General features: G+C 37.8%; 1 protein-coding gene across 1 annotated transcript in view; it reads right to left on the bottom strand.

The window, feature by feature from the left end:
• Positions 1-18,661, bottom strand: part of LOC111569882 (adenylate cyclase type 1-like) — a 72,274-nt gene that overhangs the window by 25,099 nt on the left and 28,514 nt on the right. Inside the window, exons 6-9 of the mRNA XM_023272309.3 lie at positions 16,917-17,075; positions 14,130-14,271; positions 11,059-11,214; positions 2,059-2,253 (exon numbers count right to left, since the gene is read on the bottom strand). Coding sequence (XP_023128077.2) covers positions 2,059-2,253; positions 11,059-11,214; positions 14,130-14,271; positions 16,917-17,075 — 652 coding nt within the window. The remainder of the gene's footprint in view (positions 1-2,058; positions 2,254-11,058; positions 11,215-14,129; positions 14,272-16,916; positions 17,076-18,661) is intronic.

Below are 18,661 nucleotides of genomic sequence, written 5' to 3'. Positions count from 1 at the left end.
ATGTGCAACTGTAGTCACAGGAACATCAAGCTCCTTGGAGATGGTCTTATAGCCTTTACCTTTAACATGCTTCTATATAATTTTCTTTCTAATTTCCTGAGACAACTCTCTCCTTCACTTCCTCTGGTCCATGTTTAGTGTGGTACACACCATGTCACCAAACAGCACAGTGACTACTTGTAGACTACTTGTGGTCACATTATTTTCAGTCTTTTCTAGGGGTACCATCATTTTTGTCCAGGCCTGTTTCATGAGTTTATTTTTTTAAATAATTCTGTTAAACCACGGTTCAAAAGCAGTGTCTGATTTTCATTGGTTAATTTTCATAGAATTTTTATTTATTATTATTTTTGTCAGATTCAAATTGTTTCTGTGACCGTTGTGGGTTTTTCTTTCATTAACTGAGGAGTACCAACAATTTTGTCCACGTGTTTAGATTGAGCCGGAAGTTAGAGTTTTAAATGTCACAAAGGTGGCTCCCTTTTAACCTTTCTGGATCACCGAGGTAACTAATGTTGCACATCTAACCCTCTCCAGAGTAAGTTCTGTTCAGAGCTTTGAATTTTAATTGAATGTAAGAAGCAGCACCTTTTTACCAGTTCTACTCTAAATGATGCTTTCTAGGAGTAATAATGACTCTGAGGGAATACCTTGTAGCTGTCCATTTGTATGTCTATTTAGTATGAATTACACAGAATATTCAATTGTTAACATTAATTTCACTTTGATTTGGACAAAAAAATAAATAGATTTCTATGCATCTTTCATTATGGGACAGTGTCAGATGCACTTAGAGCTGCCATGTTAGAAAAGCAACTTATAAGCTGAAAATATGTGAATTTAAAAGTTCAAATGTGCTGTTGCTGTTTGTAATTAATAAAAATATCTTTTGAACTCTCCTTCTATTTTTTTTTTACAACTGAGTCCATCATGCATACATTGAAAGTTATTTCAATGTATGCATGTAGTTTATAATGCTACACTTTTCCTTCATCTACTATCAAAGCAGGAGAAAAACAGGTTTTGCCCTGAATATAGTATTCCAATGTAATGTTTATTTAATAAGGGAATTAAAGAGCTTTTTTGAGCCAGAATATGTGTTTTGAATCTCCACCTTCACCTTCCCCTCGCCTCAGGAAAAGCTGGATGAAATGCTTGTATGTTCCTGCCAACAAAACTTCTCTTGTCTTGTGCAGAAATAAAGAATAACTTCCAGAGATCTGATGTTCATTTAGATCTAAATTTGTAGTACAGTGATGTATTCTGAACTCTTCCAGCATACTCTGAGACAAAACATTTGTGTGGGAGTAAACAAACTTATTACAATAATTTGTGTCATCATTTTATTTTTCTCTCCTAGCGGCATTTTCCTGAAGGGTGAAACATCTAAGATTTGTTAAAAATGAAGTCATATTTTTAACTAGTTTTCACTCTATAGAAGATTTTAATTCTTGTCCAACCAGTTTGAATGTTTAGATCGCACACACACACACACACACACACGCACACACACACACACACACACACACACACACACACACACGCGTGCGCGCGTACCTATACACACAAACCACCCCTGCTCTGTGTCGCCTTTATTGCAGTGCCCACGCACACATAGGAGAAGGATATCACGTGTGCTGCTCAGACGTTCCCAAATCATTATCTGCACCCCCTCCTGAGAGGGTGGGTGGATTCCCCCCCCCTCTCTTTCACACACACACACACACACACACACACACACACACACACACACACACACACACACACACACACACACACACACACACACACACACACACACACATCATAGACAACAAGCGTGGGAGAGAGGGAGAAAGGGGAGAAAGAGAACTAGAGACTGTAGAGTGTGTATGTGTGAGAATAAGACGGGGGGAGCAGTCACGAAGCATGTTACCTTCTGTGTAATGAGGAAAGTATACATTTGTTACATTTGTATGCTTTTGTAAATAGACATCTGAGCTGTCAGCTTCTCTGCAGATGTGTGTGTGTGTGTGTGTGTGTGTGTGTGTGTGTGTGTGTGTGTGTGTGTGTGCTCACCCTGCGCTCCCTGTCTCTGCTCCTGTAGAACAGGGTGATGAAGTTGAGGTCTGATGTCTTGGACTCGGTCTGCCTCGCTTCAATGAGCCGCCCGATGTAGCGGTTGACTCGTGTTCCTGGTGAATGCTGCACAGCGGTGGCTGAGAAGGACGTCCGACTCCTCAGCTTCTCCGACGCAGTCCGCAGGGCTCGCCGCTGTCAGACAGCAAAACACAATCAGTGTCTGCAGAGGCCGGCCTGCCTGATGTGGTAAAGCTGACTGGTTCTCAGCTGATGGTGAGGCATACAAATGCAGAGTTTTGTGAGCTCAGCACTCAGGAGATTTTGGAACAACTGAACATACATCAGTGGAAACCTGCAGCCATGCAGGTCTGACTGTATATGAGGATGTGATGCTCATTACACACTATTAAGCTACTGCTATTCCTCTGCTTTACCAATAGTGCTGTGGGAAAATGTCAAATTCAGCTGAGTCAAGGACTAAAACCACGTTTTAATTTTACACATTCAGTTAATCCAAAGTTTTGAGTCGAACTATGGCACCACAACCATTGAGGCACAAATGTATAAGTCTGAAATAATAATTATCTCTAAAAACTGCCAAAATTATAGCACCTGTAATGAAACAAAAACAGAAAGGATGGCTGTACTTTCAGATTTGTTACAGTTCTTGGAAATTACTCATTTAAATATTTTTATTTAAACAAGACAAACACCAGATTCTGTAAAAAACTAATATTCTGCACAACTGAGAAGCCATTATTGACTAAGCTGCAACCAAGGCATATGAGAAAAATCCTTGAACTCTGTGGCTGAACAGCACGTTGTGTTTGCAAAGAACAGCGAAGAGACAAGTATGGTATCAAGTCATCCATCCATCCAATATCTACACACCACTTAGTCCTCATTAGGGTCGCAGGGGGCTGGAGTCTATCCCAGCTGACTTAGAGTGAAGGCAGGGGACACCCTGGACAGGTCACCAGTCTATCACAGGACTACATATTACACTACAATTTAGAGTTACCAATTAACCTCAGCATTTTTTTGGACTGTGGGAGGAAGCCAAAGAACCTGAAGAAAACCCACACATGCACACGGAGAACATGGAAACTCCAGACAGAAAGATCCCAGGCCCAGGCCAGGATGTGAACCAGGGATCTTCTAGCTGAAAGGCAAAAGTGCTGACCAACGACCCTCTGTGCAGCCCAGGTAGCAAGTTAAAAATAGAAAATATGAATGAAAATATCTACTGCATGTGGAGCCCACATTTCTTTCCTAATATTACTAATATCTGTCTGTATATTTGGAAAAATATGCATTCTTAGTCAAGGGTTTTCCAATTTTGTAAAATACTCAAATAAATTAAATTTACTTTTTTTTAATTTAAAAGATATTCATAGCATTATAACTTTGTTATACAGCATAGATGTCATTGTGAGTTCTAGTCATGGTTGTGCTGCTTCTGTAGAGCAGTGAGACTTTATATTGCAACGGGTTAGGCATGATTTGATATGATGCACGGTAGAATAGAGGCATCATTTCCTTTCTTTAATGTCTGATCAGATTTTTATCGGCAGCATTTTGCACAATTTGCAGCTGAGAAATACAAGTCTGGAAAGCTAAAACAAATGGTGAATTTTTTATTTTTTTGTGGAAGATATTAGTGCAAAGACATTCTGAAAGCTGCAGAGTCCACCAGTCCGAATTAATCAATATTTGTTTTCTTATTTTAAGAGTCAGACTAATTCAATGACTAAAGAAAAGGCGAAAAGGACACTACAGCTGTTTCTGTTGTTGTTGTTTATTTTTTCTTATTATGTTGAAACAGCGAAGGGATAGTTTACTGTGACATCAGATATGTAGCAGGACGATCAAACAAAAAATAAAATAAAATTTTAAAGAAAATGAAACTAAATAATGTAACTGAGTTGTCATCTGTAAATAGGGCTGAACGATTTGTTGAAAATATGCCATTTCAATTTTACTGACACATACTGTGACTAAAATTTGATTTGCAATATAATTTTTTAATGTCACGCTTCAGTCCAATATTTACCGTGTAATAGATTTAAAACGAGATGGAGCATTACAACATGAGCTCTGACTGTCACACAAGGAGGATGATAGAATTTTTTGAAACCACTATAACTATAGTTTAAGCCTGAGTCAGACATGCTGTTTGATGTATATTCTAAACTGTGCCCTTTGCAGTTTGATAATATCGCTGTTCCATATTGCAATTTGGATTTTACAACAATGAATCATTCAGGCCTTCCTCAAAAAGTAACACTTATAACTTGTAAACTGATTGTGTGTGTAGTCCTGCTTACTATTGGTCTATCTATTACATTTTTTCTTCTTTTTTTAAAAACAGATTTTTACAGTGCTTATGTCTAATTCCCCTCCGACATGTGCACCATCACTGACCTAGGTCTTATTAAATCAAAATTCAAAACCTTCCTGTTTGAAATGGCTTTCAATACCTAGCGGCATGGTGACATTTTTATTACTTTTATTTCTTGTAAATGTATATTTTGGTGCTGTTTTATTGGTGCTTATTTTATTGTCTTATTTTATATTTTATGGGCTGCACAGTAACTTGGTGGTAAACCGCTTTGGCCTTGCAGCTAGAAGATCCCTGGTTTGCGTCCCAGCCTTCTTTCTGCATGGAGTTTGCATGTTCTCCCTGTGCATTCATGTTCCTCTGGGTACTCCGGTTTCCTCCCACAGTCCAAAAATATGCTGAGGTTAATTGATTATTCTAACTTTGCCTATAGGTGTGAGTGTGAGTGTGATTCTTTGTCCTGCTTTAAGTTACTGTATTGTTTTTAAGTTATTTTCTTGTTTTTTGCTGTGAAGCACTTTGGTCACCCTTTGGGCTGTTGTAAAGGGCTGTCCAAATAAACTTCGATTGATTGATTGATAACTGACTAGATTTTTGGACTCACTGTTAGATTTGCAGTTTTGCTGCCTGAATTTTCTTTGCAGTTCTGACACAAATTTCATGTGTCAGCTCGTTTTTTTCCGGGGTGCATACCAAAATGATCCAAAATGCAAACAAAAAAATACATGCAAAATACATTTGCAAAGCTACTACAAAATATTGCACAGTGACCTCTTTTGAAATGGATTTTAGATCCACCAATGTGGGTCAAATCAAAGACAGTGATTGTTGTAAGTAATTTGGAAACTGTGAAAGTGCACATGCCATGCCTGGGTGTATTTTTTCATGGGACAGTAGTGACAGAGTTCAGGGGGAGCTTGGCACTGTCACAACAACTGCCTGCATTCCCACTACATTCGTCCAGGTTCCCACAGAGACAGACGTGTTGAAGGGAGGAACCTTGAAACAGTGAGAGTAAAGCAGCATACGTGTTCATATGTAGTGCACATAAGTAACAGAGGTCACAGAATGCCGGATCCGCACAAGCACCCACAATGTTATAAAATAAACATGGGAAAACCCATCAGTTCCCAGTTAACCAGCAGAGATCAAAAGAGGGGTCATTAGACTGTAAAGGAACCTGAGTTGTCATTGAGTGATATAGTCTATAGCTGAGAGGGTTAGAAGCAGAGTGGTCCAACCCACAAAAAATACAAACTGGCTTTTAGATCATTTTTGTAATATTTTATGGTCTAGATTTCAGTGGCAAAGTGGTCTAACGCACAACCCAAATATAGCATGAAAGTGGTGCTTCAAATGTTAGATCATTCTTGAAAACACAAACCTTTGAATCATTTTTCTCAAAAACTGCAGAAAGTGGGTTAGACCACTCTGCTTCCAAACCTTTCAGTTATAGTAGAAAGTCTTACAGTACAAGAGGTCACTGATGTGGTCTTCTAAAGATGAGTGAAGGCTAGTGTGCAATTTTTATTTATTTATTTATTTATTTGGCTTTGAGTCTTTGTTAAATTATTAAGTATGTTATAAATTAGATATTAGGATGTTCTCTTTCTGATGTAGCAGTGAGGAAATTGGGTTGACGGTTGTAATTATTAGAAACGGTTTTGTAATAAACCCCAGCAGTTTCACAATGTTCTTGCCATTTTTAGTCGAAATATTGTTTTCTTTAAGTCATTATAGCTGTTATGTTTTCATGTCTTCAATAAACTAGGCCAGATATTGTTTGATAGGAGATGTTTTTTCTCCATAACCGAGTGGTGTAAGACCTACAAAATACTCTCCCCCTGCTCTCTGAAACATTAATTAACCATCCATTTGTTGGCTGTTTATACCTTTTAAATAGATTTCCATCCATCCATTATCTAGACACCACATAATCCTCATTAGGATCGTGGGGGGCTGGAGTCTATCCCAGCTGATTTAGGGTGAAGGCAGGAGACACCCTGGACAGATCACCAGTCTATCACAGGGCTACACAGAGAGACAAACAATCACACTCACATTCACACCTACGGACAACTTAGAATGATCAGTTAACCTCAGCATGTTTTTGAATTGTGGGAGGAAGCCAGAGAACCTGGAGATTATCCATGCATGCACAAGGAGAACATGCAAACTCCAGGCAGAAAGATCCCAGGAAGGTGGGGACATGAACCGTTGTGTTTTTGTATTCCTAATTACCTGGACACCTCTTTTTCTGTGCTGCTGGAGAATTACTGATATAATTTTTGTTATTATTTTCTTATGAAGCCATTCTTAAACAAATTGCCATCAGATATTTCAGAAGATGCTGAAACAAGCTGTCAGAAACTGATTTCTCAGAGCTCATCCTCCACTCTTGTTCTTAGATCACAACATTACATGTGCAGTCTCCAGACTAAGGAAGATATTTGCTCCTACAGCCACTGTAATAGTTTGAAGAACGAAATGAAAGAATTTGGAATTCCAAACTGAATTCAAGACAACTGTAAACTGTATGGTAAATCTTTCTTATGCTAATTTCTTTACTTCATTTTAGATTTCCTAGTTTTGATTTCTGAGATTATTTTTTATATGGGCCTTTGTATAATGTCACCTGATGTTTTTTAGCCTAATTTTTTTGTGTGCCTGATTCAGTGTTGTCCTTTCTAAAACTTGTAATGGCCAGCTCTTCCCTGAGGACAATGTACTTTTCACATCCACAAGTATGCGAGGTTCTGCTAGAGTCATGCACAAGGACTGTGACAGTCTGTAGGACCCCTCTGTGGACGTCAGCATGTAGTACAAAATGCAGAGACCACACTACAAGGACAGTACTGGACATCCATCTACTGCACATTTATGGAATGGAGTCTCCAGTGTGGTTTTTTTTTTTGTGTGTTTTCGTAGTGTTTTGTTTTGACAGAGTTTTGATAAGTCCTGCAGGTGCATCTTGGGAGATGCTTTCCATGAAGCCTCCCTGCAACAACTGCAACAACTCAAGACAGCATATTTGAGGCACTGACAATACTTGAATAACATCAACAAACAATTGAAAATATGAAATATTTCACATGGTATTCAAGAGGAACATGGCAAATAGCATACAAAATGTATGTTATCATGCTATTTATACTGTAGGTATGTTATACATAAAGCATACAGTGTTTTATAATGTCTTCTATTTTTGCATATGTCTTACACTTAAATGTTCCAAATTATGGTGCAGCAGTGGTTGTGGGTTAATTATATATGTATTATTGTATTAGTAATGTCTAAAATACCATATATATTTAATTTTATTGTCCTTTTATTGTTATTATGTTTATTGTTATAATTACACAAAGTCTGATCTGTCTCTCAGTTGTGTGGAACCTTTGCTAGGGGGTTAATATACCTCTATATACACTATTAGCCGCCCCATGCCGTCCTATAAATGAGTTTTTCCTGCCTTACCTCTCCCCTTTTTGTGTGTGTTCAGAGAGAGGGAAGCAAGATTGTGCTATTAGGATTTGTGTGTTTTAAGGTAATTTTATTTAAATTGAATTGAAGTTGAATTTCCCCTTCTAATATGGTTATGCATCATTTCATTTCTATAGGAGTACAAGTCTGTGTGATGAAAGATTTTGTATGTCTTTTTTATTGTCTGTAAAGGGCTGTAATAAATGGAGATCGCCTCCAACAAAAGATCTATGTGTCGGCTGAACACAACACTATGTGTAGACAACGCAGAGAAGCCTCCAGTTACATTTATTGAATAGTATACAGAGATACCCACAAAACACAAAATGCAATTTTTAAATTATGATATATTGGAGATTTATTGAAAACCTATATCACCCCTGTGAAAAAGTAATTGCATAAACCATTTGTGTTGAGCTTTAGGTCATGAACTGATGGTGGATGTTCTCCAGGAGGATGTCCTGAGCAGAATTCATGGCTCCATCAGTAATGACAAGTCGTCCAGGTCTTGTGGCAGCAAAGCAGCCCCAAACCATCACACTACCTCCACCATGTTTCACTGCTGGTATCATGTTCTCCTTGTGGAATGCAGTATTAGCTTTACACCAGATGTAACGGGACCCATGATTTCTAAAAAGTTGCACCTTTGACTAATCAGTTCACAGGATGTTATCCCAAAAGTTTTGGGGCTCCTTTTGGTCAGTAGTGGTTTGTACCTCGCGACTCTCTCATGATGCCATTTTCTCCCAGTGTCTTCCTTATTGTGGAATCATGTAGACGGACCTTAACTGAGGTCACTGAGGTCTGCAGATCTTTAGATGTTCATCTGTGTCCTTTTGTGACCTCCTGGATTAGATGTTGATGCTCTTGGAGAAATGTTGGTCGTTGGTCCACTCCTGGGAAGGTTCACCACTGTTCCATGTTTCTCCATTTGTGGATAATGTCTCTCACTGTGGTTCTCTGGAGTCCCAGAGCTACAGCAATGGCTTTGTAACTCTTTGCAGACTGATAACTGTCAGTGACTTTGTTTTGCATCTCTTCTTGAATCTCTTTAGGGACGTAGAATCATGTGCTGCTTTTTGAGACCCTTTGGCTACTTCACAATACCAGGCAGGTTCTATTTAGTGATGTTTAGATTCAGCAAGTCTGGCAGTAATCATACATAGGTGTGGATGGTGAAACTGAACCCAAATGCCAAATAATTTTCTCATTTAGTAGATTGGCAGCTAAATGGGGCAATTACTTTTGCATGTAGAGTAAGGTGGGGCTGGACAGCCTTTTACCTTTAATAAATAAAATCATCCTTTAAAAAAACTGTGCTTTGTGTTTTCTTGGGTTATCTTTGTCTTACATTAAAATTTGTATGATGATCTGAAACATTTAAATGTAAAAAATAGGCAAACCACAGCACTATATGTGCTTTATCTGTCATAAAACAAGCACATAAACTGTGACTTAGATATCATTCAAAGGGTTGTCAGCATTCCTTGTCTCAGATACTGGTTGCTGTCAGCTTCAATGCAGCATTATAAATTGAAATGCTGTTTTCTACAAATTCACACCATTTTACAATGGTAAATTGAAAACACTATCACACTCAATCACTGAGTCTCTAGTGGTGTTATAAAGATCATAATGTAATTCTGCTCCTATATGCTGCTGTGTTTCCACAGCTTCTACATCCATCTTAAACAGTCATTTAGTCTCATTTTCATTCATCAAGCCTTGAAGTTTAAAAAATTTTTTTTTAAAATAATAAAATAAACAAAACTGAGGCTAGGGTAATACTTTGTCTTTCCTGTGTAATTCCCCTTTTATTCAGGAATTTTCAGTGTATATCTAGACTGTAGAGTAAACCAAGAACTTCAGAGTATTTTTTTTTTTTTAAGTGCAACAGAAAACCAAAGATAACAGAAACTGATATTGGATATTTGCTGCAGTAGCTCTAAACAGTGGAACTGAGAAAGTGCTGCAGTAAATGCTAAAGCAGCAGTGTGGGGAAATGAACTTGGTGTATCAGCTATTATTATGATGGTACAAATTACAACATTGCGATAAAATGAAACAGCAGTAATTCGTGAGAACAATTCTTCGTAAGTGTACCCCCTCTGTTGCACTGCACAGATAAAGTTTGTATTAGAGTTTTGCAATTAAACTTAACCTAAATAGGGCCTCTCATACAGGATGTCACATCCTCCACCATAAATTCATTCCTTCATTTATAACGTTCACTAGAAAATATGAATCAAAAGTAACAATACTCAAAAACTATAATGATAATGTGTACAGTTGCAGGTCCTGTAGTTCATCAAAAACCTGCATTTTGAATTTATCACGTATTATAACTCAAGATTTTTTTTATGGCCCAAACAATTTGCAGTGTCATAATTCTATTATAAAATGTGTCTGTGTCACAATGCTTGGATTTTGGCTACTTGGATAATCATGTAACAATGTGTCTAATGCTATTAGGGGAGATGATACCAGGCTGTGGGTGATTACCAGCAGTCATAATGCAACCTCATCAGAATCATGAAGTACTAATGCCTGGCCCAGCTCGTACAGTTGGGCGGATTACAGCTAGCAGGCTATTTCTGACAGCCAGACCCTGTGATGCCACAACGCCAACTGAGCGATCGAGCGAGCGAGCAACAGACCAGCGGCCCTGTGACTGACTCACTGCTGCATCACGGCGCTTTAAAAACAAAGACGCACGCAGAGGTAGCAACAAGCACACTAAAAACGCACCAATTAATGTTTATATGCACACGCAAACATCAGCTGGCATACACACACCCACACCAGCATGTACAGCCTCTATACATACACACACACGTTCCAGGAGGCTTAAAAGCAGTGAGTTTGCTCATTGTATCTATTCCACTCTTGTACTTTTCATCAAGTAGCTGTAATGCAGGAACACTGTTGCACTTATGATGCGGTGAAATCTAGAAATCCAGATTACTGTTTGTGTGTGTTTGCCTGTGATTGTGTGTGTAGCAGATTAGGGATCCAAGCAGGATTTCACTCCATCACAAATGGACATACAAACCCATTAAAAGGATTTTCTTTTTACTACGTAACCCAGAAATATTCATATCTACACTGTACAGTACTGGTAAACACATGCATGCAAGCAAAGACACGCAGCCTTTTTGCTCCAGCACGTCACACACCTTGTCGTCGTCCTCGCAGGTCATGACGTTGGAGAAGGGGATCTCGGCCTTGAACATCTTTCTACAGTGCATGAGCTGCACCAGCAGGTAGCACACCGTCTTAAACTTCATCCTCTTGGCTGGTTTGATGTCTGATAAAATAAGACCAGGGAAGATCTGGAAATGAAAACAAAGAAAAGAGATGTTCAGGAAAGAATTAAAGAGGCTGCTGAAAATACACTACCGTTCTAAAGTTTGGGGTCACTTAGAAATGTCCTTATTTTGAAAAAAAAAAAAAGCATTTTTTCAATGAAGATAACATTAAATTTATCAGAAATACAGTGTAGACATTGTTAACATGGTAACTAACTATTCTAGTGGGAAACAGCTGATTTTTCATGGAATATCTCCATAGAGGTACAGAGGAACATTTCCAGCAACCATCACTCCTGTGTTCTAATGCTACATTGTGTTAGCTAATGGTGTTGAAAGGCTAATTGATGATTAGAAAACCCTTGTGCAATTATGTTAGCACATGCATAAAAATGTGACTTTTAATGGAAAATATTAAATTGCCTGGGAGACCCCAAACTTTTGAACAGTAGTGTACTTTTAGGTTTGATTTTAAAGATTGTAAACATTCAGTTGTCTACATTTCAAACATAACTAGCTCCATTCAAGGCTCAAAAGTACAACCAGTACATGTTCATATCACTTTTAAAAGTCTCCCAGTTGACTGGGAAGTATAGAGATGTATCTTTTTCAGCACACTTGTACCTTGAAAGGGTTGTCTTATTTACATTTAGAATGTTGATGTACAGAAGTTTAAAACGCTGAAGTTTTGCGTGTGTTAATATTTAGTACAGCTAACATTTAGCCTGTGACTATGCTGACATACTAACATTAATGTAGACATATAAAGCTGAGCTATTTATATTATGCACAAAAGCAAATCTACAATAAAGAGAACGGTCAACAGCCAACAGAATTTATAAAAGGGATAGTTAAATTACCAAATTAAAAAATGTATAATTTTAGTTTACGAGGCAAGTCAGTCAAAAAAAAATAAAAAATAAAAAATTAAATTAGGGATCAATCAATGTTTTTTTTTCTTTCTTTAGAGCCTATGGCAATCATTTGTAATCAATGAGACCCACAAGTGATATTTTGACCTAATATACAATTACAAAAAAAGGAAAAAAATGACCATCTTGTTGTCAAAATTTGGATTAATACAAACTGCAAACCAAAACTTTGTGAAAAATACTTTATGTCTAATTAAAAGATAACTTTTTACTATTTCACTGTTGATTGGCTACCACTCGTGGCATGTAACCAATCAGGTCATGCTGCATCTGGATCCGAGCCAAAGTCATGCATTTTTATATTAATTTAATTGGGAATGTATAAGAAATTAAAAACAAACAAGAAACAGTACTAGTTATTGGAAACATGCTAAATATTGCATCCAGTACAGTGCGACTAGAACAATAATTGGTCAACCACTATAGAATATTGAATCACACAAGGACAAAGGACTTGTAATTACAAAAGAAAAATTATTCAGCATTAATATTGTATGATTTATTGTATATGTATTGTATTGTATTTGTATATTTGCATGTGTTAGCACATTAAGTAGATAATGTAATATGTACGATTCAACATTTAGCAATGTTACATGTTGTGTTAGTGTTAACTCAATATTACAACACAAGAAACTTTTGATAAGACAGAATGTGGCTTTGATGAACTAATTTTTTATCTTCTTTTTTACTATCTTATTACCCCGCTAAGGAACGAGGCGGAGTTATGTGACGATTGGCATATGTTTGTCCGTCTGTCCGTCTGTTAGCAACACTACTCAAAAACGAACAAACGGATTTGGATGAAATTTTCAGAGAATGTCATAAATGACACAAGGACCAAGTGATTAGATTTTGGCAGTGATCCAGCGTATAGTCTGGATCCACAGATTTGTTAAAGATTTCTGTGTCACTGCAAGATAGCGGCACAGCATCACTGTAACTATGACAACAAGTGAACACTACGTCAGCTGCCTGCTGACGATCACATGATTGTGATCCTACTACAAATCCATCGCTGCGGACTGATCGGGAAATATCTGACAGAAATGATACAAGGAACAATTGATTAAATTGTGGGGGTGTTTCCTAGTCCCATCAATTCCCACCGCCCGCTACATATTTAGGTCATGCGATTTGGTATCCGTACATAACGTACACATGCATAACACACGCCTGTGCACAGAGGCCATTTTTTATGAAAGATTTCATGAAATTAGGTCATTGTTTCAGATGTATTTGAACTTTAACCTAAAAGACATGTCTATCTGTTCATGGTGCACAATAGGAAGTCAACTGAAACCACAGATACCACTTCCAGATTTAATGGCAATACCTAGTTTCATAACTTGTATTGATTTTTTACTTTCTGAAGCCTCCTGATATGCTCTTCTAAAGAATAATCTTAAACTGCAATTTACCATTAGTTTATTCATCTAAAAAGATTCAGTTTCTTTAATAATAAATCTGACAAATATGATGTTTTCTAGTACTGGATGGATAGAAGAGGATGACATGACATTTCTTAAAAGATGACAGCATGAATTTAAATGTGCTTTGGAGAATTGTCTCATTCATGGAAATAAAGTAGGCTTGAGTGGGATTTTTACAGCAGACCGTGACCGCGCGATGTTACAAAACCTGGATATTTCAAGTGTGCATTCATGTGTGCGTGTGCATTTTGCTGCGGATTTCACTGTGAGCAGACACACACACAGACACACACACACACACACACACACACACACACACACACACACACACACACACACACACACACACACACACACACACACACACACACACACACACACACACACTCACCCAGCGCTGGGGCACATGTGCGGCTGGTGTGAGATAGTGATACTAGCCATGTGTATGCCAGCTTAACACATGGCCTGCCTCCCTCTCTGCATCAGAGGATTAACTATTACAACACTGACAGCTGTGTCACCTCTCAAGTTGTGAGAAAAAAAAAAAAACAGGAAAGAAACTGCTCTGGTGTACTTTGCGTCTGTGTGATGGCACAATGAAGAATGTCTCTATGTGATGCTTCTGTAGAAAGGCATGTCTCTCGTGGCCAAAGCCCGGTTCCACCTCGTAGTCTCCGTTCAGACACTCCAGGGTGGTCCTTGTGATGTGCACCTTGCTGAGAGCACAAGCACAGCAGAGGACGAAAAGCAGTTAGTGATAAAAGTCAGGCACTAAGGTCTCAAATCATTATTCCTCTCATTATTTTTATTGGCCTAACAGCCCCTCGGCTTGCTCAAGATTCTTCATAGCAATGAAATTTTCATCCTAACGACTCATTTAATCTGGAAACGAGTCCTAAAATCTTATTACTTCACTTGAAACAAGACCAAATTGGGCCAAAAGGGGGACCTCATTTCACTGCTTTTTAAATGCAAATCTGCGTGTTACTGTACATGAGTTTGCTTTAATGAAGTGACATTAGTTTAATGCTAGTGGTCAGCCTTATTTTTGGCTGCGTTTCTTTTTAGAACATTTCTGTCCCGGCGTCAATTCAGAATAATTTTATCACAATGACTTTTCAAGGCTGAATATGAGATAAGGATAACACTATTTAATCATTTAACTAGCATTAACAATTAGCATGAAGATCAAAGGCAACAATGAATTAAATCTTTACTCTCCCTTGTTGTGCAAAATCTGTTATATAAAACATGTTGGCGCACATGAACAGGATACAGTATTTGTGAAATACAACGAAGAAGGCAAGTGGTGTTTATTTATTCTGCAACAACTCTAACAGTAACTTGTTGTGTAGATGTTACCGCTCATACTCAGGGATGCTCTTTTATGTTTACAGTGCTTTGATACTCTGCTTTGCTGTTTCTGGGTTAGATCTGAATGACAAGCTTGAAGCTGCTTCTTGCATTACTCATACACAAGACTGCAGCTAACAATTATTCCTACTGCCAATTAACCAGTTGATGATTATCTTCCCGAGGTGAGTTGTTTGATCTACAAAATGTCAGAAAATGGTGAAAAATGTCAATCTGTGTTTAGCAAAAGCCCAAGATGACAAACATTTTGTCCACATCCCAAAGATATTTTGTTTACTGTCATATAGGATTAAAGACAGCAGACAATATTCAAATCTAAGCAGCTGGAATCACAGAATTTTGCCTTTCTTCCTTCAAAAAATGCTTTAATTGATTAATTAACTATTAAAATAGTTGGTGATTAATTTAGTAGTTGACTAGTAACTGATAATTCTTTGCATCTCTACTCCTTTGACAGTCCTGTATCCCCTTTTGTATTAATGGAGGAAAATATAAAAACTTCAAGGCAGTGCTACACGGATAAATCATCCACATCAGTATTACTAACCAATATAAGCTCATTGCAGATTCTGTTCATTTCAGATGTTAGTTAAAAGGATATTGTGTTGCAGAGATTCCTAAAATATTGTTAGAAGCCTGGGCCTCTGTATTCACAGTGACATTTTTATTATTTATTTTGGCTGCAAATGATATTGTAACAGTTTCTAAGTTAGATTTTTTTTTTAAATAATGAAAACATTTTCCTTTCACTTATGAGTTGATATGACCTTAATATTTGCAAACATTTTTTGGATTCAGCATTTATATTAATTCATCAGGTGATAATGGACAGTTTTAACAGAAGGAAAGGCTCAGTCTAATTCTTTTCTGCAAACATGAAGCAAATGGGGCATCTGTACAGTCTGTTGTTGTTCATTAAACATGACAATAAATCAGGCAGTAGAAGCTTTAGATGCAATAGACTCTGCAGCTGCATTAATGTAGTATAGTTCTATTTGTGTGTCTAGAAGCAGAGTCGACTTAAGGTCATTCAATAGACAACTTTAAAATAAAAGGCCATGACATATATGTATAAAGCAATATAGACACAGTTTAGCAGTTACATAGAGTGACATGTCAGTATCAGTGCAATTTGTTGATTAATAGATCAGTTAATCTGAAAAAAAACCTTTAGCCTTGGTAATCAATAAATACCAATTTGGCATTTTCTGAAGCCAAAACATGAAATATTCTTCAGCTCCAGCTACTACATACAAAAAGATTGCAGCTAAGGTGATTTGGAGCAGTAGGACTTTTGCAAAACAAGATATTTCCAGACTTTACACATCCTCCTGGCAGTTCATCACCATATTCTTCATCAGCCTCTTGGAAAATATTCAGCCATGAATGAAAATGATGGTCAGTTCACACACTACATTTGCTGTGTTTATTATGTAGAAGGAATATATCACACACTTGGAAACATGTTGCTCTTCCGGCTTGTTTTCTTTTTTCATGAGCTTTCTCTATGACATGGGTGGTAACTGTGTCAACTCTCTTCATTATTACAAGATAATAATAATAATTAGAAAAACAAGCTCATAATCAAACTCACTATCTTGTAATTATGAGACTTTTTAGATACAGATCTGATAATTATGATTCTAAATTTGAGATCCAGTAACTAAGATGCTATAATATAATAATGAGATACAGAAAACATTCCCAGTTTCTGATTTTTAGAATGTTCATAGATTCTTCAAATATTTCTATGACTGGTAAGAGAGAAAATAATGGCCTTCTTACTTACCGTATAATATGACAAATCTATAAAAATACACATGGTGTGCATAGGTTAAAAAAATGCATTTAAGCATCTGTGAACATTATGATTGGATTCATACTGTACATCATGAGGCTGCCTTCTATCTCTGTTGCTGGGAAACTGCGTGTGTGTGTTGTGTTGTGTTTCAGTCCAGCTTCAGTGGGTGTAACAGTCAGTACTGACCCAGGCAGCCCTCCGGCCTCCATCACATTTGCCAGTGTGACATCGTTTGACCAGACGTCATACTGCCATTTCCTGAGGCCCAGCACGCCACACAGCACCCGTCCTGTGTGCAGACCCACACGCATGTTCAGATCCACCTCCGTCGCCTCCACCACCGACCTGCGGGGAGGAGGCGTGTTAATCTCCAACTGCTCAAACAAAAACAACAACGTTTAACATTTAGGGGATTTTGCAGCATTCTTTTTGCTGTGTGTTTTGCTGGTAGCGTGGCTGCATAAATGGTTGTGGTGGTTTGTTGGCCGGTCCTACACTTGGATCAGCATTTGGTTGGATTGCTATTGAGCCTAGTTCAAATATTCCTGGTTATCAGAGGATGAGTTTTACTGAATTGTGTCCAGCTATTCCGAAGGTGCCACATGAGGCTGACGTGTATAGTGTTGTGTGAAATGTGAAACTATTAAATGAAATTTTGTCATGTTAGATACAGATATTCATGTTCCCTTTAGAATTAATTATTATCACTGTGTTGATAATAAGATTCCAATTTTTTTCCAGTACATTGGTGCAACGAAGGACATTGGCATAATCAGCTGGACTGTATGTTTGATGCTAGTTATCAAATGATGGCTTATTGTTTAACTATTTTCTGCAGCAGCCAATTTGGGTTGAAAACCATCTCAAATTTTCCTTAATAATATCAAAGAATGCTTAATAACTTTTTGTGTAGACATGATAAGAATACACGTATACTATTGAAAGTGTAAACTTTATTTTATTGGCATATATTCAGGGAGAAAATCTTTTTCTTGCTGCTATGGTTGCAAATTTTCTTTTTAATTGCCCTGCAAGTAAGCACGATGCAACGCTCATAGTAAACATTGTGACTCCAGGATATTCTTGCAAGATATTTAAAAGCACATTTACACATTTGTAGCTTTCAGAGTTGTCAGTGATTGTGAGATCTGATACAATGTTTAGTTTCGATCAGTGAGCAGCTTGTTTCACATACCAGGCGGAGACACAGAAAGGTGATAAACCAGTTTTTAACGATGTGAAATTTGAAGCAGTTTTCCCAATCTTGTCATTTCTCAGAAATGACTGACCTGACTTAAGTTAAATGATGTGAATATGTATGCTGATGGGTTTTCAGTATCTATTTGATGCTAAAATAGATCCAAAACATTTCAGTGATGACTTTTTTGCAACCAAGGTAAAGATATGCCTTCTTAAAATAGTTTCTGGTTTAACTGGCTCCCTATAAACGCCTGAACAAGCTTTCAGTTTCTTCCAAAACAAATGATAGTCTTTGTTCTGACAGAGCACAAACAAAACAAACAAACAAACAAAAAGCTCATCCCATTCACTTTGAGGGTGTGCATGTATGGATGTACATTTTTGTAGGCCACCTTCCTGTTGCTGTGTTGTGGTGCAATGGAGATAAATCAGGACATTTTCCCAAATCACACCACAAAGCTAGCAGGAGGTCAGCAACTTCAGACTGCAGACAGAGTCACGGATGGAGCCAAGGAAGGAAATAGAGAGCGGCAGAGTTAGAACAAAGTGTGTGTTTGTGTGTGTGTTTACAGGGTGGCAGAAAAGAAAATGTGGTCTGGCCATCAGGCTGAAGGAGGGATGTCTCTCTCTCTCTCTCACACACACACACACACACACACACACACACACACTCGGTGAGGGATGAGTGTGTATGGCAGCACCTGTCCTCTGAGATAAAGGACTCACACGGC

The sequence above is a fragment of the Amphiprion ocellaris genome, chromosome 2 (assembly GCF_022539595.1).
Source record: "Amphiprion ocellaris isolate individual 3 ecotype Okinawa chromosome 2, ASM2253959v1, whole genome shotgun sequence".
Classification (NCBI taxonomy): domain Eukaryota; kingdom Metazoa; phylum Chordata; class Actinopteri; family Pomacentridae; genus Amphiprion; species Amphiprion ocellaris.
The sequence above is the reverse complement of the archived record's forward strand: the minus strand, read 5'-3'. Positions and strand labels throughout refer to the sequence as shown.